General features: G+C 41.8%; 1 protein-coding gene across 1 annotated transcript; it reads left to right on the forward strand.

Annotated features, from left to right (window-relative positions):
* The first annotated feature begins 7,380 nt into the window (after window positions 1-7,380).
* On the forward strand, window positions 7,381-18,955 carry LOC308593915 (protein diaphanous homolog 1-like). The gene is made up of 5 exons (XM_081206723.1): window positions 7,381-7,486; window positions 7,603-7,661; window positions 11,872-12,011; window positions 12,491-12,599; window positions 16,370-18,955. The coding sequence occupies exons 2-5, from the start codon at window positions 7,629-7,631 to the stop codon at window positions 16,370-16,372; spliced, it is 285 nt and encodes a 94-aa protein (XP_081062849.1). The 5' UTR covers window positions 7,381-7,486; window positions 7,603-7,628; the 3' UTR covers window positions 16,373-18,955.
* Window positions 18,956-19,134: the final 179 nt, after the last annotated feature.

The following is a 19,134-nucleotide window of genomic DNA, read 5'->3' on the forward strand; positions in this document are numbered from 1 at the left end:
CTCTTCCCACTCTATGATTCTATGATTCTAATGATTGTTTACCCCCACCCCACCCCTAGGTTTTTAGCGGTTCTTATCTGTATGCCTCATTGAGCCCTTGTCTGGGGGGTGGGGAGCGGGGTATAAATTAATATATAATATTATAACATAGCATCATACGCAGCTGCCTCACTCCAAAAAGCAGGGGGATGTCCTGAAAAACGGTGCTTCTCTGCGCTTCTTTCAGGATGGGGAAGAGTTGGAGCAGACAGGTGAGAGGAAGGGAATCGAGGCTGGGCTTATTGGAGCAAAGCATGGCATTTGCCTTACAAAGGGGAAGTTACAAGCAAAAACAAAGAAACAAAAATGTCACCCCCCCAAAAAAAAATAATTCACCAAAAATCTTTAAACTATATTTCCTGCCCCCCTACCTGCAATTGTACTTCTGTTTAAACTTAGAGGGGCTCCTGGAGTCAAATCTTCAATCTTTGGCTGACCAGTTCTACATGCTGCTCAGCCAATCCCAACCCCAAAATATTGCTATGGCCAAGACATTCCATTTATTTATTTAATTTATTTATCAAATTTATATACCACCCTTGGCCTGGTAGATATTTCGAATCACGAATCTGTGCTGTGAGTGGGAAGTGACACCTACACAGCCAGGGACCTAAGAGCTGTTGACCGCGGACCCTGTTCTGGCTGCTGCCTCCTTGGTTTGACTTCTGGCAAGTCCCCTTGTTAGAGGAGGGAGGCACTGAGAACAGGCTGCTGGCCCACTTAATATTCCTCTACCTTATTCCACATCCTGGAAAGAAGACAGAGAAGAGAATAAGCGGGGGTGGGGGTGGGGGAGAGACAATAGTTTTGCGGACTTCTGGGTTGTCGCCTCTGGCAATGGCGGATTTCCTCCGATTGGGAGGAATCCGCTCCGTGGAAAACAGGGTCTGAACCGCCACAGCGAGGCAGAGACCCATCAAAAACCACAGGCGGGAGAAGCCTGTGGATGTGGGATTCGGCTGGCACCTTTGCACCCCCCTACTCGCGGGGAAACCCTGTTTTGGGGATCCGGAGCGACGTGGGGGTGAGTGGCGCGGTGCTTTGAATCGACTGCTTCTTTCACGGAGTGAAGCCGCATTGCTGTTGCCGGAGAGCGCTGACTTTTTCCTGTGGACAATTGGATTTTAAACAACTGCCCGTGAGTAGAACGGAAAATTGGACTATGAAATTTCTTAATTAGGCACCGAAAGCGGGAAGGTCTAAACAGGAAGTCCGCCTTCCGCTTTTGTAGATAGATTGAAGCAAAGACACGGCAAGCTAGAGTTTAGAAAGTCGTGTGTAAAGGATTAAATTTTTATCATTTAAAATTACTGAACCCCCCTTGGAAGCAGGAGAAGAGGGGGGAACCTTTTTTAGACTGTTTAAACCTGCAGAAGAGAGAGTAAAGAAAGGCAATTTTCCACCGTCTTGAACCTGGGAGCGGGGTGTCAGGACAGACGTTTGGGGGAAGTTCATTGACTGTGGACAAACGTTTTTGACAGATAGTTAAAAGAAGAGAAACATATTGACTCCATTGTTCCCTTTCGCATTTAAAAGGAACAAAATATCGACAAAATATCCGAAAAAGGAAAACTTTGTTGCTAGATCTGCTTTTAATAAATAAATTTAAAAAAAGATGGATACAAATAGAAATTGTTTCCCCTAGAGGGAGCTTGTGAAACTGTTATTAAAGTCGAACTGGGGAGCTTTGCAGCTGTAAAGATTAAAGATCGTGGGACCAGACTTCGACCTTGAACAAGAATGTGCTCAGAGGCTCTGGTGCTTGCCTTTTGCAAGACAAGTGCCTTATTGGAACAGTTACATGAGAAGATGGATTTGATGACTGTTGCGATCGGAAATTTTGGACAGGCAATGGGTACCTATATAGAACGCACTCAGGAATTAATCCAGGAATGTGCTTTGACAGATCAGATGAGGGAGGAGGTTGTTGATGGACCTCGGGTGGCAGAGATGGAGGGAGCTGTGGCCCAGCAGGAACATGAGTTGGTGGATTTGACGAATGAACCTGGAAAAAGTCAGATTTGGAGAGATGGAGTTCTGTTTGGCTTGGAGATGGGGGGCTGGATGGACCCCCCTATGCAGGGATGTTTTGACCTTTCAAGTCTGGCTTTGGGCCGGGGGGAGTTCGGAGTTGTGGGGGCCCTTAACTTTGGAGGGACCTTGAAACATGCCTTTAAATACCACATGGATTTCAGTGTTGACTATGGAAAAGGGGCTGACTTGTTGAGAAGGGACAAAAATATTGTCAAGCTGGAGTCTCCCCGAGTGAAAGGAGCAGAAGACAAAGTAAAGTACGGGTATAAACATGAAGAAGACCTGCGGAAGGGACACAGAAAAGACTTAAGAGCCTCGGATATAAGGTCACCAGGTTGATGGACTAGATGGATGGGATAGAAAGGACTGACAAAACCCGAGACCAGGAAGAAGAGACGATGGATGAAGATTGGAAGAAAGTTTTAAAAAAATATTTAGAAAAGTATTGTAAAATTAATATTAGAAAAAATGTTGGAATGAAATTATTTGGCTTTAGCAGAAATGTTAAAAAGGAATTATGTAAGAATATGTTATGGTTAAAAGAATTTGGTATAAATAAGATTTAAGTTTTAAGTTTTAGGCTTTTTTATGGTAAGATAAGGTTAAAATAGATCAAGGTAACTTAATGACAGAATATTGTGAAAGATGCAAAGGATTTGCTGAGATAATTAATAACTAGAATACAAAAAAGGGAGGTGTGAGGAGGTCGATGAAATAAGTTAATGAAAGTTAAGGATTTGGGAATATTGGATTTGTTTTTAAATTTTTTGTTTATTTTTGGCTTTTTGATTTTGATGCATTGTGCATTTTGTTTTTTCCTTTTGACTTTGGTTTTTATTGATTTGTAATTGTTACTTTTATCTACATTTTTCTTTCCTTTTCTCTTTCTCTTGTTTTTTCCTTCTTTTTTCTTTGTAACTTTAAAATTCTTAATAAATATCATTTAAAAAAAAAGACAATAGTTTTGCATATGTCTGGAATTTGGGGGGGTCCTTTGTGAACAGTCCTGCGAAGCACAAGCTACACTTACGAAGGAGCAATCCCCAGGGAATGCAATCAGGTTTACTGCTGAGTAGTTATTGCGATATGAACCCACACTAGAGATTGTGACAGCAGCTCTGAAATGTGATAAAACCGGTGTGAACTGCAATGTTGGCTGTTCTTCATAAAGGAGGACGATAAGGAGAGAACGGAGGCCACACAGCCTTTCTTCCAGCAGAGAAGCAACTGTGACAACAGGCACTCCTGAACCAAAGGAAGATGCTTTGTGCTAAATATTTGCATTGGCCACCTCCGACCTCACTGGTCCTGCCAGTTCCAATGTTCTCTGCCTGCTCTTTTGATCCCAACTGCATCTCCCAAAGCTTCTTTTCTGCCGTTGTATTACTTTTTAAAAGGCACACTATGGCTTTGAAGAGGTTTCCAAATAATTTTGGGCCATATCTGGCAAACAACTAGAGACCAGTTGTCAGATTCATTGATTCCTAAGTAACTGCCCTTACAACCACCCACCCACACCCCAGGCTGTACTGTGTGGGCTGGCAGTAATAGCCAAAATGGCATTGTCCTCCTTTTTATATGAGAAAATGATTCATGCCCAGCCTTGCCACTTGTGGCAGTTCAGCACCACCTCGTGGACAGATGTTATTTGTACAAATGTTCCTCTTTCATTTAGGTCGCTGGCAAGGGAGGAGCTTTCTAATCATAGGGCAGATCTAACATTTTGCAGTGTCTGCTTGCAAGAGTTATCTGCTGGCATTTTGGTAAAGTTTCCACAGGTTGCAATACATCTGAGCTGCTTTGCGTTTTGACCTAGCAAGGGCTGACCAGTTTTCAAAGGAGGTGCGGGAAGCATTTGCCTTCAGTGACCATAAGAAAGCATTTCATATGGCATGCATATTTGTGGTATGATGAGGTCAAAGCGCATAAAGCATTTAAAAACCATATTGTCAGGAAAGCATTGTTTAATGTTTGGATAAGATACAAGGACTTATTGGAAAATAAAACCCCAAGGTGGCTGTCACCGATCGAAGCGAAAGCTCTGAAAAAGCTCAATATGGAGGTTAAATGGCTGAAATATTAGGAAATTTTGGAACAAGATGGAGATAGATTGAAATTGCAGAGTTTTGAAAAACTAAAAAACAAAGTGCGTGATTGGCTTCATTATTATCAGATAATGGAGGCATATAATCTGGACAAGAAAATTGGCTTCCAGGTGGAAAAATCAAAATTAGAAACAGAATTGTTAGAACCCAAAACTAAGACTTTGTCAAAGATGTATAACTTGCTGTTGAAATGGAATACTCAGGATGAAACGGTGAAATCTGCGATGATTAAATGGGCACAAGACGTTGGATATAACATAATGATAGCTGACTGGGAACAGTTATGGACCACAGGTATGAAGTTTACGGCATGCAATGCCTTAAGAGAGAATATTATGAAAATGATATACAGGTGGTACATAACCCCAGTCAAGCTTGCAAAAATCTACCATTTGCCCGATAACAAATGTTGGAAATGTAAAGAAACTGAAGGTACATTCTTTCACCTTTGGTGGACGTGCCCAAGGATTAAGGCTTTCTGGGAGATGATATATAATGAATTGAAAAAGGTATTTAAATATACCTTCTTGAAGAAACCAGAGGCCTTTCTCCTGGGCATAGTCGGCCAATCGGTATTAAAGAAGGACAGAACTTTCTTTATGTATGCTACAACAGCAGCAAGAATACTTATTGCAAAGTACTGGAAGACACAAGACTTACCCACTCTGGAAGAATGGCAGATGAAAATGATGGACTATATGGAATTGGCAGAAATGACTGGCAGAATCCGAGACCAGGGAGAAGAGTCGGTGGAAGAAGATTGGAAGAAATTTAAAGACTATTTACAGAAATATTGCAAAATTAATGAATGTTAGAATGATGTTTGATTGACGTTAAGTGGTTTCTAGCTGTAATGGTTTAAAAGAATATGGAAAAATTTGATTTTTAATAGGTAAAAATTTAATGTTACAATATATTAAGATTAAAGATCAGGATAATAAGGAGGGAAAGGAATTGCTGAACTAATAAATTGAACTGGAATACAAAAAAGGGAGGTATGAGGAGGTCCGGGAAACAAGTAAATGAAAGATAAGTGACGAAAAGATGGAATTATTTTTAACTGTTTTTTATTTTGTATTTTTTTTCTTTTTTATTATGTAATACTGTGAAAACTTTAATAAATATTTATTAAAAAAAAGAAAAAAAGAAAGCATTTCATAACTCAGCTGGGCAAAACCTTTATTAGAACCAAGCAAAGTGATGCAAAATTGTGGAAAACTTTTGAGTTCCCCAGAACTCCAGTCTTTGATTTAACAAGGCTAGGTCCACCGTCCCTCAGACCTTGTGGGAGGTCGGACTATATTTTGGAAAAAAAAGAACAAATTCCTATGCCCCACAAATAACCCAGAGATGCATTTTAAATAAAAGGACACATTCTACTCATGTAAAAACATGCTGATTCCCAGACCATCTGCGGGCCGGATTTAGAAGGCGATTGGGCCGGGGCTGGCCCCAGAGCCTTAGTTTGCCTACCCCTGCTTTAACCTCAGCATAAGAGGACATGGGTGAGTCCCTTTAATGAGTTGAGTAAAAGGGCACATTGGAACTGAAACGGATGTGATTGGATCTCCCACCTTTTTTACCCTTTAATGCAGCTGTGGGAGCTTCACATTTGTTTGGACTAGTGGTGCTGGAGGGGTGAGGGAGAGGTTGACCCCTCCCACAAAGCGACTATTAGCCCTGCAGCAGAAAAACACAGTGGAATTAATTGGTGTGTATGTGATGGAAAAACAGTATGATAAAAAGTTTAACACCCCCACCTGTTCTGCTTCAGTAAAATCTGCTTTAAAAATAAAGCGAAGCTGGAAGGGTTGGCCTCCTTGCATTCTGGTTGCTTTTGAGGGGTTGCTTTTGGAGGGGGGAGAAGTGGCAGGGATTGCTTCTCTGCTCACCTAGTGGTCCATCCTCTTTGCTTGCTTGCTGCCTGCCAGCCATGTGGAGCTGGGGGTGTCCACTTGCTTCACCCCTTGAAGGGGTTCTGTGTGGAATTGGGAGAGATGCACTTGAGCAGAGAGATGAGAAATGCATGTGTAGTGTTGTGTTTGTATGAGAGAGAGCTGGAAGGGGGAGAGTCATGCGTATGGTCTGTGAGAGACTGAAATACGTATGTGAACAAGAAGTACGGATGAATGTGTGCTTTGAGAGAGGGAAAGATGCACTTGGGCAGAGAGGGAGAGGCATTTGTGTAATGTATGTGTGAGAGATGGTTCTGTGGGGGTGGGGTGGGGGGGCACCTTGTTTATTTTTCCTAATAGTGTGAAATAATTGCCATGTGATCTCCACAAGCAGGACATAGCTTATTTCCCACAATAAGCATGAGGTCTGGAAGGGGGAAACAGCAGTGTGTGTACTTGCTCTAACTGTGCTTTGCCCCAACAGCAGTCATTTTGTGACAGGCACTTCCCCCAAATTCAAAATGTGCCCACTGCTCCAAAAACTTTGGCGACCCCCTGCATTAATCTATCTCTGTGTCACATCTTTTTTGGTCCTTGGTAGTTAGCAGTTTGAAACCCTGTCTCTCCCCCTCCCCATTCTGAGAATTGATTCTCATCCTGGCACATGAGGATTCGCTTCTGATTTTCTGAGCAACAATGTAGTGTTAGGTCAAACTTTGTTGATTTGGTGCTTTGTAGTAGTGATGGTATTGTTGTTCTACTTTTGTTAACATGTTTGGATCAGTTGTCCCCCTCTGTAGGCAGGTGTGTTCTATAAGGCACACCTGCACAATTATCTGCTTTCTCACAAAGACAAGATAAGCAGAAAGTTTACAGGTTTTGCTTGTTCTTTATGTTCTTTATTAATTGTGTATGCCTCCTACAGTTATACTAAGAATTACATTGAGGTGGTACAGATGGGTTAATAGTACATACCTACCTAGGCTCTCTTTACTTGCTTTCAATCTTCACCTTTGAAGCCAATAGTGAAGATCAGTATTTAGCTCAGAATAAGTTATTGTGTGTATTTACACACTATATTGTGTGTATTTATACATAATACACATTACTCAACCTTTTCAATATTTAGGACTTTAGAGAGTTCACACTGACCCTTTGTGCTGCATATATTTTTCTGGGCTTTTGACCACAGTCTGAAATAAACCTCCCACTTTTATCGCGCAACATAGAGCCTGTGTTGTTAGTTATTTGTAAATCTTCCAAAACCTTTTATGTAAGCAAGTTTAAGAATTCATTTCTGAATTTTATAACTTTGAATCCTAAGGAATGTGTAGAATATGTAAAGAGTTTCAACATACCCCTCCTGGTGTTAGGAGGAGGTGGCTACACAGTTCGCAATGTGGCCCGGTGCTGGTGAGTCTTCTGCAAACTTTTGTTGATAATGGGTTGGGGCTTCACCTTCCTTGGATATAAAATGGCACAGGTTTGTGTCATGTGAAGACTTCACTGTAGTCTGCCTTTCATTTTAGGACTTATGAAACATCATTACTCGTAGATGAAGCAATTAGTGAGGAGCTTCCATATAGTGGTAAGTTGAGGACCTACATGTTCAAACATCACTGATGTCACTTGTAGCATATTTAGTTTCCCCAAGTTATTAGTATCTAGATAACTTAGGGGGATAGTTCAAAAGCAATGATAAGGCTTCATGGAGTAGCCGCTGCCACCTGTAGAACCTTGTTGCATGTGCTGGCCAGGGCAGGTGTGGTGTGCAGAGGAAAATGTCAGCTCACTATATCGGTGTCCAGGCCCTGGTTGGGCCCATTGTTATCACGTGGCAGCAGCCCGGCTGATTTGGGTTCTAGCCCACCTCTACCCTGAAACACTCCATTTTGGGGGTTACTATTGGCTGCTGCTAACAACGCTGCCAGTGGTAGCTTGTGCCCCTTGTTACGGCAGATACAGTGGGGAACCTCTTGCTGGTGGAACTGCCCTGCCAACAAGGGCAGTGTCTGTGGGTTGGGCTGGGTGCAGGGAAATATCCACCTCATCCAAATTCTTCAGCATCATTTGTTGGGGGTTGGGGTTGGTTAATCTGTAATTCACCAACAGCATCTTTCAGATTGTTTCAAAATATTAGGGTTAAGCAGATTTACGTGGTGGAGGTGGCGACCAACCTTTGGCAAACTGATGCACAGAATCCTTAAAGTCAGATCATCCTGACACCCTGGCACCAGCAAGAGCACTTTATTTGGAATTTAACACATTCCAGAGCTCATAAAGCTCATACCAAGAACTAACTTAGTTGGTCTTTATGGTGCTACTGGAAGGAATTTTTTTATTTTGACATTCCAGAGAGTCTGCATACACTCTAAGAGTAATCTTTGTTCCTTGACCTCGTTCTGTCTTGGAAGATAGACATTCCGATGTGCCTGCAAAGGGGAGGGAAGTGCCTGGCTCTATGTTCTGAGACAGGTAAACCCCCCAGGAAAGGAATTCAAAGGGGCCACGTGCCTGATACTGCCTTGAGAGAGAGAGAGAGAGAGAGCTATTTGTCTGCGTCTTTCTCCAAGTCGCAGAGAACGGCTGGCAGGCGAGGAGAGAGAGGAAGATAGCGCCGAAAGGATCTTGGAAGTTGTTTCTCGGAGCTCACATGCCCCCTTCTACCCCATTTTCCTATCTCTGCGCTCTCCTGGCTTCCAACCAACCGCCTTCTTCTCCCGCTGCTGCGGGCGAGGGAGCCGAGGGGGCGTGGCTGCGTCTCACGTGCGACGTCGCCGCCGGCGCGGTGGGCGTGGCGCTGTTTCCTGGGAGGCGGGCCGGCGCGCGGAGCAGCCACTGTGCCGGAGGGCGGAGCCCGGCTGAGGCGGAGCTCGGCAGGCGCGGCTGCCCGGCCGTTGAGAGGTCCCGTCGGGTGGGCGTCGAGCGCCGTCGCTGTCAGGAGCCGCTCGCCCGCCTCGCTCTGCCGCTCGCTGACTGACTGACTGAGTGCGCCGGGGGAGGAGAGAGAGCCCAGCTGCCCCCGTCCTGGTCGCGGCGGCGGCGAGGGGCGGACTTCGCGCCCCGCCATGGAGGGCGGCAGCGGCGGCGGCGGCGGCGGCGGGGGACCCTCGCGCGGGACCGGCCGCGAGAGGAAGAAGAGCAAGGTCCCCGCCGACGAGGCCCCCGCGACGGCCGTGCCTGGAGGAGACCCCGGAGGAGGCGGCGTCGACTGCCATTTCTGACTTTTTTAGAATCAGTAGGCAAACTTCAGAAAGTCAAGTGAAAAATGAAGGTGGTGCTTAAGAACACAGTGTAACTCAGCTCTGTATAACAATTGCTCAAGAAGCCAGACCATTCTTCAGTTTGCAGTTGAGAACAGACACAAAAGGGGAAAAAATGGAATAGGAATGGAGGTGGCTATGAGAAGTCATGGGATAAATGTTTTAATTGAGACTTGAGCTAGCCCAACAAATACCGTATTTTTCGCACCATAGGACGCACCGGACAAATAGGACACACTTTGTTTTAGAGGGGGGAGAACAAGAAAAAAAAAATCTCCCCCTCTCTGCCCAGCGCCCCTTCAGTGAAGCGGCAGGAGGCGCTGCACAGAGAGGGGGAGAACTTTCCCCCTCTTGTTTTCCCGCTCTGAAACAAGGTGCCGTTTAAGGTGCGTTCAGGCGGCTACCTTGGAAGCCTGGAGAGCGAGAGGGGTCGGTGTGCACTGACCCCTCTCGCTCTCCAGGCTTCAGATTCCTTTCGACCTGCTCTTTGGGGCTGGCGGGGGGAAGCCCACCACCAGCCCCAAAGAGCAGGTAAGGGAGCAGCAGAAAGGCGCAGCAGAGAGGCTCCTGCCATAGCCGCGCATCACCTCTCCAGCCAGGAGAGGGTCACGGGGGTCTGCTTTAGCCCCGCGCACGCTCTCCCGGCTGGAGAGGTGACAGTGGGCTGCAGAGGTTCCTGCCATAGTTGTGCGTCACCTCTCCAGCCAGGAGAGGATCGCGGGGCTCTGGTGTCTTCGCTCCATAGGACACACACACATTTCCCATTCATTTTTGAAGGGGAAAAAGTGCGTCCTATAGAGCGAAAAATACGGTATATGGTGCAAGAATTTTCCAGTAGCTGGGAATAGGGGAAGAGAGATGAAAGAGAGAGAGAGCTCTTCAGATTAGAATCAGGTTGGTATTATTATTATTATTATTATTATTAATAATAATAATAATAATATTTTTGTTACTGTGGCGTTTGCCTGTTCGTTTGAAAATGTCTGTACAGGGGGAGAGAAAGGGTTAATATGTAGACCAGTTGGAAACCCAGAGGCAGAGCCTACCTGTTTATAAAAGTGCTTAGCCCGAGGTTTGGGTTGCGGGTATTTGGTTGGTTGGTTGGGAAAGGCAGTTGGAAAAGCAGTTGGCAGACAGTTGGAAATAGACAGTTAGTGCAGTTGGTTCTTGTGTGAGGGGAGGTAGAAGAGATAGAGACAGGATAAAATAAGACTAAGAAGGTAAAGAGTAACAACGTTTGGAATGCAGTTAAAGTTTATTTGTGTCTGCAATAAACTACACTCTTCTTTGTTAACTTAAGAACCTGACTGAGACTAAGTGGTTTATCGGGGAGGACCTGGTTGGTGGCAGCGGATTAGTGGTGCATGGGACAATAGTCCGTGAGACAACTGGGGGCTCTGTACAAACTCCACAATTACTATACCATTTTATCCTTTTTAAAACAAATAAAACAATCCAAAATAGAACATTTGTAGAAGAAAATCAAATATAAAGTGTACTTTCAAAGCAACAATGCTAGCAGGAAACTAAAATATTATCTTAAAGATTTCAAATATAGACTGCACGATTAACAGAACAAAGTTAACAAACACACAAACAAAAAACTTAAACATTTCAAAACACTACTAAAGAAGATAAAATATAAAAGACACATTTGAAACTGCATCATTTTCAAAGAAATAAAATATTATCATAAACATTAAATACATCTGCTGCTGCTGCTGTTGCTGCCCAAGCTGGTTCATGGCAGGCGACTACTGCTGTGGAAGCTCAGGCTCCAAGACCTGGGTCACCACTGAGAAATCTGGTGCTGGGCAGAGAAACTCCATGGCAACACCAAGTGCCATGCCAAGTAGTCTTGCACATGGTGCTTCGCCTCTGGAAGCCTTCCCCTTCTATATACCTGATGGAAAGGCAGATGATATTGCAGGGTCTCAGGCTGATGGCAGAAACCTGGAGCAGAGCGCAGCCACGCCTCCTTCCAGCCAACACACAGCAGCAGCATGCAGGTTAAGAGGGGAGAAGAAAGCAATAAGAAAGTAAGAGAAGCAAGGGAGTAGAGCTATTTGCAAATAGGAACCATATTGTATTGGAAGGAAGGTAGCAAGACGAAGCAAAGGGGAGAAGAAAAAAGGAGAAACTTGATCAGAATGAAGAGGCAGTGTAAATTAAACAAGCAACAGAATTGAAGATAAGAGGGAAATAGTGTGAGGAATCTAATCTAAAATGTATATAGGTTAAAGCACATCAAAACTTTGAGGAGAGAAGAGATGAAGTGTAAATGAACTTCTAGATTAAGAGGGAGAAACCTCTAGTGTGATTACTTTCAGTTGAGATGCTCCCCTTCTTAAATTTGCACACTTATGGGATCTTCCCCACATCACTTTTGCACATGTCAGCTTGGGAGGGGGTCTTGGCCCCCCCCCTTACACCTATTTCCCAGGTTAGACAGTTGCCTTACTCTCCTCCTGTGGCATTGGCAACCTTTCTGTATGTGCATGCACTCAATGGGTGTGTCCCCCCCTTTTTTTTTAGTTTGGAATTAAGACGATGCTTGAAACGGAGGAGGGGATCCTGCTTTTGGCAAGAGCCGTTGACCCCAAAGTCCCATCCATGATGATTGATGCTATCACGCTACTGTCTGCCCTCTGCATTCTGCCTCAGCCTGTGGATATGTAAGTGACTATAGGTGATTTATCTTGTACATAGGTCGGCAGTCTAGCACTTGGGATCCTTTTCAAAATACATTAAAAACTGGAAGGCTACATCTAAATGGCAAGTTTTAATGTGCATCTAATCTGCACAACGGCCTGAAGCCTAAGAAGCAGAGGCTGAACAAAGCTTGTGTAAGGTTTGGGGTCACCCCCACTTTGAAGCCCCACATCCTACTCCATATTGCTTAGGAGGGTTTTTGGTCCCCTGGATCCAAGGCAACATTGGTTCTTCACAGTTTTTAGAAATTTTAATATAGTAGATGCACAATTTATCAAACTCTTGCATAGTTTCCTGTTGTGAGCGTATGAAAGTCAGACTGCCATCTTTAAAGCACCTGGGAGTGCATCTCATTGAACTCATTGGGACTAGCAAGTAGGCATGGCTAGCACTGCACTGTCAGATAATCTGTTACTGATTTGTTTTCCTTACTCTTACATAGGCATGAGCACGTTCTGGTGGCACTGACACAGCGAGCAGAAATGGATGAAGTGGAACGATTCAAACCCATCTTAGATGGCCTGAAGAGTGACACCTCAGTGGCATTAAAGGTAACAAGTGGGGCCTGCAGCAAAAAAGAATTTTCTGTACTTTTGCAGACCTCAAGCTTCTGCTGATACATCTTTATTATTTCTCAGTCCTCATTTTGTCCATATAGCCACTGGTACTTATGTCTTGAATTTGCTGCTTATTATACCAGCATCTTGGACTCTTTTGTGCTGCTTTGGTTTTTGTTTTTATTTAATCATTTTTTTTCAATATAAACAACAACCACAAAAAACACATACAACAAAAACCGCAAGAACACTTATAACACAATTTAACTTTTCAAATTTGAGTACTGATATACCTATGACTACACCTTTTTAACAATATTTCCCCACCTCTCATCCCCCTACTTCCCACAAAGTTTCCCCAACCATTCTCTTTTTGATGGGATGCTGTCTTCTTTCCAATAGCTAGCAATCAAAATTCTTGCCGCTGTTGTCGCATATAGAAATAAGTTAGTTTATCTTTTGGGATATCTTTATCTAGAATTCCTAATAGATATGCCTCTGCCTTTTTTGTGTGTGATGTCCTTATCAAATTTTTTATTTCGTCATGGATCATGACTCAAAAGGTTTTAATCTTTGGGCAAGTCCACCACATGTGATATAACGTACCTTTTGTTCTGTTACATTTCCAACATTTGTCGTTGTTCCTTTTATTTATTTTTGACAATCTGTCAGGGGTTAGGTACCATCTGTGGTGAATTTTTCTGAAATTCTCCCTTAATAAATCACACACAGTAAAATTTATGTTTTCCTCCCAAAAAGTTTTCCATCTTTCCAGATCTATCTCATATCCCAAATCTTGCTTCCATTTTAACATGTTTTCCCCTTTCGTCTCTTGTTCTAAGCTGGTTTTCATTAATAATCTATACATTTTTGCAAGTATTTTTGATTGCTTTGCAATATTTCCTTTTCTAATTTTGAGGTTTTATTTTCTAATCCCTCCTGTTTATGTCTTTTTCATATGTTGCTTTTAATTGATAATATTGTAACCAATTTATTCCAAATGTTTGTAATTGTAAGCTTCATTTTTGGGGTTTTCCACTAATTTTTTTTCTTTCTCTCTTATTTGTTTATTTATTTCCATAGTATTATTATCTTTATTTCTCCTTATCCTTCCCATTTGTTGTATTACATACCCTCTCATATAGGCTTTACTCGCTTCCCAAATCATTTTTTTATCCGTATCCTGATTTTCATTTATTTCATAGAATTCTTTCAATATTTCCTTACCCCTTTTAACCCTTTGATCATCTCTCCATACCTCTTTGTTCATTCTCCACTTTCCCTTAGTATGATTTTCAAATTTCATGTATACTGATACTGGATTGTGATCTGATATCGATCTGTTCAGTATCTCTGCTTTTTCTAAACTCAACATCAACTTTTTTGTTACTCTTGCTATATATATCTTCACCTCGCACCAAAATGATCCTATCATCGGGCAGTTAATCATCATATGTACTAAGTTCGCATTTTTACTTCCACATCTCCAGCAGTTGTCTGCATTTATTTTCTTCTGGTAAAGTTTTGCTGGAGTCTGAATATTATTTTCTGTTGAATAAGTCTTAGTCTTAGATCCATAGATTCTATTTCTGTTTATTTTATACTTGACTCCCATATATCATCTCTTATCTGTACCCCTAACTCTTCTCCCAATTCTTGTCTATCATATTCTAAATCATATTTCTTCCAGTTGAGTAGGGTTTTATATAGTGCGAGTGTAGAGTTTTTTGTTTTTGTTGCAGAAATTAAATCTTGTAGCATCACTATAGCGTCAGGACCAAACTGCCTTTCCAACATATGTTTCAATAGGATGTATTGCCATTGTGTTTCACTGGTTAATCCATACTTTACTTGCAAAGTCTTATATTCCACAAATTTGTAATTTTCATCAATTAATTGATTCAATGTAAAAATACCTTCATCCAATTTTGCCAAATTATTACTTGATTTCCAATTTTTAATTTGGGTTGGCCCATATTGTTAATTTCTCATGCTGATAGGGGTCATCCTTATTATTTTTATTTATATTCATCCGAATTTTTATAGGTGCTTTAATAGTCTCCAGAATAATAGGATACATCATAAAATTAGAGCTGAGTTTAGTCCACCCTTCAAGAGGTTCAAAGAAACTATATTTGAGAGTAGCCCAATTGGGATTCCTGCTAGCTCTCCACTCGTTAGTCTTACTCAGCAGGTAGGCCTGGTGATATAGTTCCAGATTTGGGAGACCAAAGCCACCTTCCTTAGTTGGAAGTTGCATTTTATGTAGTGATATTTTTGGTGGCTTTGTACCCCACAGGCACAATCTAAATAGTTGATTTTTTTTTTTGGAAGTAAAATTTGGGAATATGTATTGGTAATCGTCTAAGAATGTATAAAAGCTTTGGAGCAACATTCATTTTGAGGACATTTGTGGATGATAACCTTTTATTTATTACAAAACCAGAAGATACAATTCCAAAAATTATGGAGAAAATAAAAACCTTTGGCAGAATATCAGGATAGTCTATAAATTGGACAAAATCAGAGATTTTACCAATTGGGCCAAGGGCTACATTGTATAGAAACCATCAATATCGGATGTGCAAAGACTTTATTAAATACTTGGGTATAATGATTTCATTAGATATAGACCAAATTGTAAAATTAAGTTTGAATCAAATTATAAATGAGATTACTTTTGATATTGAAAGGTGGGGACCTCTAAACCTTTCCCATCAGCTAGTAAAGGGATGTATTTCTGTCCCTTCTGATTTAATTACAGTTATTAAGCATCGGCCATCTTCCTGTCTTATTATATCTTTGTATTTCATAAGGCCAGCCTTTCCTAAATAAAATTGTGAATCCCTAGCATTTTTGTCTAAGTTTGTTGAAATAACTTCTTTTACCCATTGACATTTCAAAGTTTGAGCCCCTTGTTCTGTCAAATGTGTTTCCTGTAATAGACCTATATCAGCCTTTAATGACTGGAGATATTTGAGTGTTAAGATTTCTTTTTTCTTTTCCTTTAACCCCTTGACTTTCATACTTAAAATTCTCATTGTGGCTTTAATCTGTAAGCTTTCTTGTCCTCTATTTTGTCTTTAGCAAAATTGTTTGGAAGGCCTAATATAAACCAAATATACTAAAAAATATTATTGCTCCAACCTGAGTCGTATATTAACCATGCTTATATTTAACATATGGATTGCGAAATATATGAATAATTAACGTTCTTACATATCTAAATATATATGGTAGACTCTACCCGTTATGTTACTGAAATTAACTTTAAGTATTCCCAATCAAATAATTATTATTTGGAAATATTCAAAGAAGGAAGTACAGTACCCTCTTTTTCTTTACATTTCCAACATAGATTATCACTATTATGATACATCTTTGCTAATTTTACAGGGGTTAAATACCATCTATACATCATTTTCATAATATTTTCCTTTAACACCGTTCATGCAGTGAACTTGACCCCTTTCCTCCGCAACCTTTCCCAGTCTTCAAACATTATATTATGTCCCACATCTCTTGCCCAATCAATCATCACAGATTTAACTTGTTCATCCTTTGTATGCCATTCCAACAATAAATTTAGACAGATTTTTAACTTTAGAGTCCAACAACTCCATTTCCAACTTAGTTTTTTCTGAAGCAAAACCATTTTTCTTATCTAATTTGTACAATTCATTAATCTGGTGATATTGTAGCCAATTTATTTTATCTTTAATTTGATCAAGTGGTTTTAATTTATATCCTTCTTTATCTTCCAGTAACAGATCAGAGTATCTCAACCACTTAGTTTCCATATTTAACTTTTTCTGGGCCTTTGCCTCCACCACACATGTAACTTCCACACCATACCATCCAGAGACTAATGGATTGGTTGAGAAGTTTAATGGAAGTTTGATCCGTATGATCAAACCTACGTAGGAGAAAACCCTACTGACTGGGACTGCAAATTACAACTCCTCTTGTACGCATACCGAGACATTCCACAAGAGGGTATAGTCCATTTGAACTTTTACTAGGGTGCAAGGTCAAAGGACCTTTAGAACTACTCCGAATGAATTGGGAGGATCACCCAGATAGTGATTCAGATTCAGAGATGGACTATCTTTACAAACTGCAAAACACTTTACGCCATTCCTTAGAAACAGCAGGAGAAAATTTAAAAGCCTCCCAGTCAAAGCAAAAAAATCTGGTATGATAAAAAGTCCAGAGTCAGAAGATGAAGTGTTGCTGCTAAGGCCAATAAAGGGAAATAAATTGCAATTAGCCTAGGAGGGATCGTACAAGATTGTGTCCAAAATGAATAACGTGAACTACATTATCCAGCAGGGGGATGAAGGGTGCAAAGTGGTTCACGTGAACATGCTAAAACCCTACCATAGAACAGACAGCTGGGCTCTATATGCTATAAGAGAGGACTCGGAAGAAACAGACGACATACTGTGCTGGGAAGCAACGTTGTAATCAGAGAGAAGTGAATCTAGCCCCTTCATTAACCCAGTCACAGCGGGAGGAGGTAGGAAGTATCCTACAAAAATATAAAGCCGTCTTTAGTAATGTTCCGGGAATAGCGAAGTCCATTGCATAGACACTGGGGATGCTAAACCCATTGCAGTGACCCCTTATCTGATAACTGGGACATACATGGATAAAATCCGCAACGAGGTGCAGGAGATGCTGAAGGCAGGGATCATAAGAGAATCCCTGGGCAGCACCGGTAGTGCTGGTAGACAAACCTGATGGCTCTATAAGATTTTGTGTTGATTACTGAAAGTTAAATCACGTCACTAAGGTGGATGCCTATCTAATGCACTGCTTAGATGACCTAATTGAGACCATAGGCAGGTGCTATTTCATTACCTGTCTAGACTTGACAGAAGACTATTATCAAGTAAGAATGTCCTGGGGACCAGGAAAAACTGCCTTTAGAAGTCCCCTAGGATTATATGAGTTTAAAGTGAAGGCCTTTGGACTAAAAAATGCACCAGCGACCTTTCAAATGCTAGTGGATAAGATCCTGCATGGATTAAGGGAGTTTACAGTAGCTTACCTGGATGATATTGCAATTTTTAGTCAAACCTGGTCTGAATACAAAGAGGACCTAGAGTTAGTGCTACAAAGAATTAAAAAGGCGGACTTGACCATTAAGGCTAGTAAATGTCATATTGGGGACTCAGAAAAGAAGTACCTTGGACATATGGTGGGTGGAGGAATAATAAAGCCTTTAGAGACCAAGGTGGAGGCAATTACGAACTGCCCTACTCCTATGTCAAAAAAGAAAGTGAGAGCATTTTTAGATTTGGCAGGGTATTATCGAAAATTTATCCCTAAGTTCAGTGAACTAGCTGCACCACTGACCGACTTGACTCGCAAGAAAAAACCGGAGCATGTTGAGTGGACATCAGTGTGCCAGCAGTCATTTGATGCGCTAAAGAATGCCTTGGCTACCAGACCAGTCCTCGTCGCAACAAACTATGACATAAGAGTTCACCATCTTTACAGATGCGCTGAATGCTGGGATTGGAGCCGTGCTGTGTTAACCGGGAGAGGAAAACAACCTGCATCTGATCAGGTACCCAGAGAGAAACACCTTTCCATGATAGAAAAAGAATGTTTTGCTATCGTCTAGTCCCTACAGAAGTTAAAACCATACATCTGGGGCCAGAAATTTATACTGTGCACCGATCATTCACCCTTGCTTTGGCTAAGGATGATGAGAACTAATAGCAAACTGATGAGGTGGGCCCTGTTGCTGCAGGACTTCAATTTCACCATAAGAAGCATGAAAGGGTCCCTGAACGTTGTGGCCGATGCTTTATCAAGAGACCCGATGGTGAAGGTTAACCATGGACAGTTATTTTCCCCCCCTGTAGATAACTGAGTTGTTTTAAATGTCTAATGCAGTTTGATCAGGAGTGTAACTCTGTTCAGTTATCCCTCCTGATCAAACTTCTTTAAGGGGGGAGGGATGTGATGTTTGCCTGTTCGTTTGAAAATGTACAGGGGAGAGAAAGGGTTAATATGTAGACCAATAGGAAAGCCGGAGGTGGAGCCTACCTGTTTATAAAAGGGTTTATCCTGAGGTTTGGGTGTGGGTAGTTGGTTGGTTTTAGTGGGTAGTTGGTTCGTTTTAGTGTGTTGGTTGGTTGGGAAAGGCAGTTGGAAAAGCAGTTGGCAGAGAGTTGGAAATAGAGAGACAGTGCAGTTGGTTCTTGTGTGAGGGGAGGTAGAAGAGATAGAGACAGGATAAAATAAGACTAAGAAGGTAAAGAGTAACAACGTTTGGAATGCAGTTAAAGTTTGTTTGTGTCTGCAATAAACTACACTCTTCTTTGTTAACTTGAGAACCTGACTTGAGACTAAGTGATTTACTGGGGAGGAGCTGGTTGGTGGCAGCGGATTAGTGGTTTATGGGACAATAGTCCGTGAGACAACCGGGGGCTCCGTACGAATGCCACAGCATCCCTTTAAAAATATGAAAACAGGGTAAACATATGCTCCCTGTGCATTTATTTATTCACCTCTG

This window comes from Podarcis bocagei (assembly GCF_964188305.1).
Source record: "Podarcis bocagei genome assembly, chromosome: 8".
Lineage (NCBI taxonomy): Eukaryota > Metazoa > Chordata > Lepidosauria > Squamata > Lacertidae > Podarcis > Podarcis bocagei.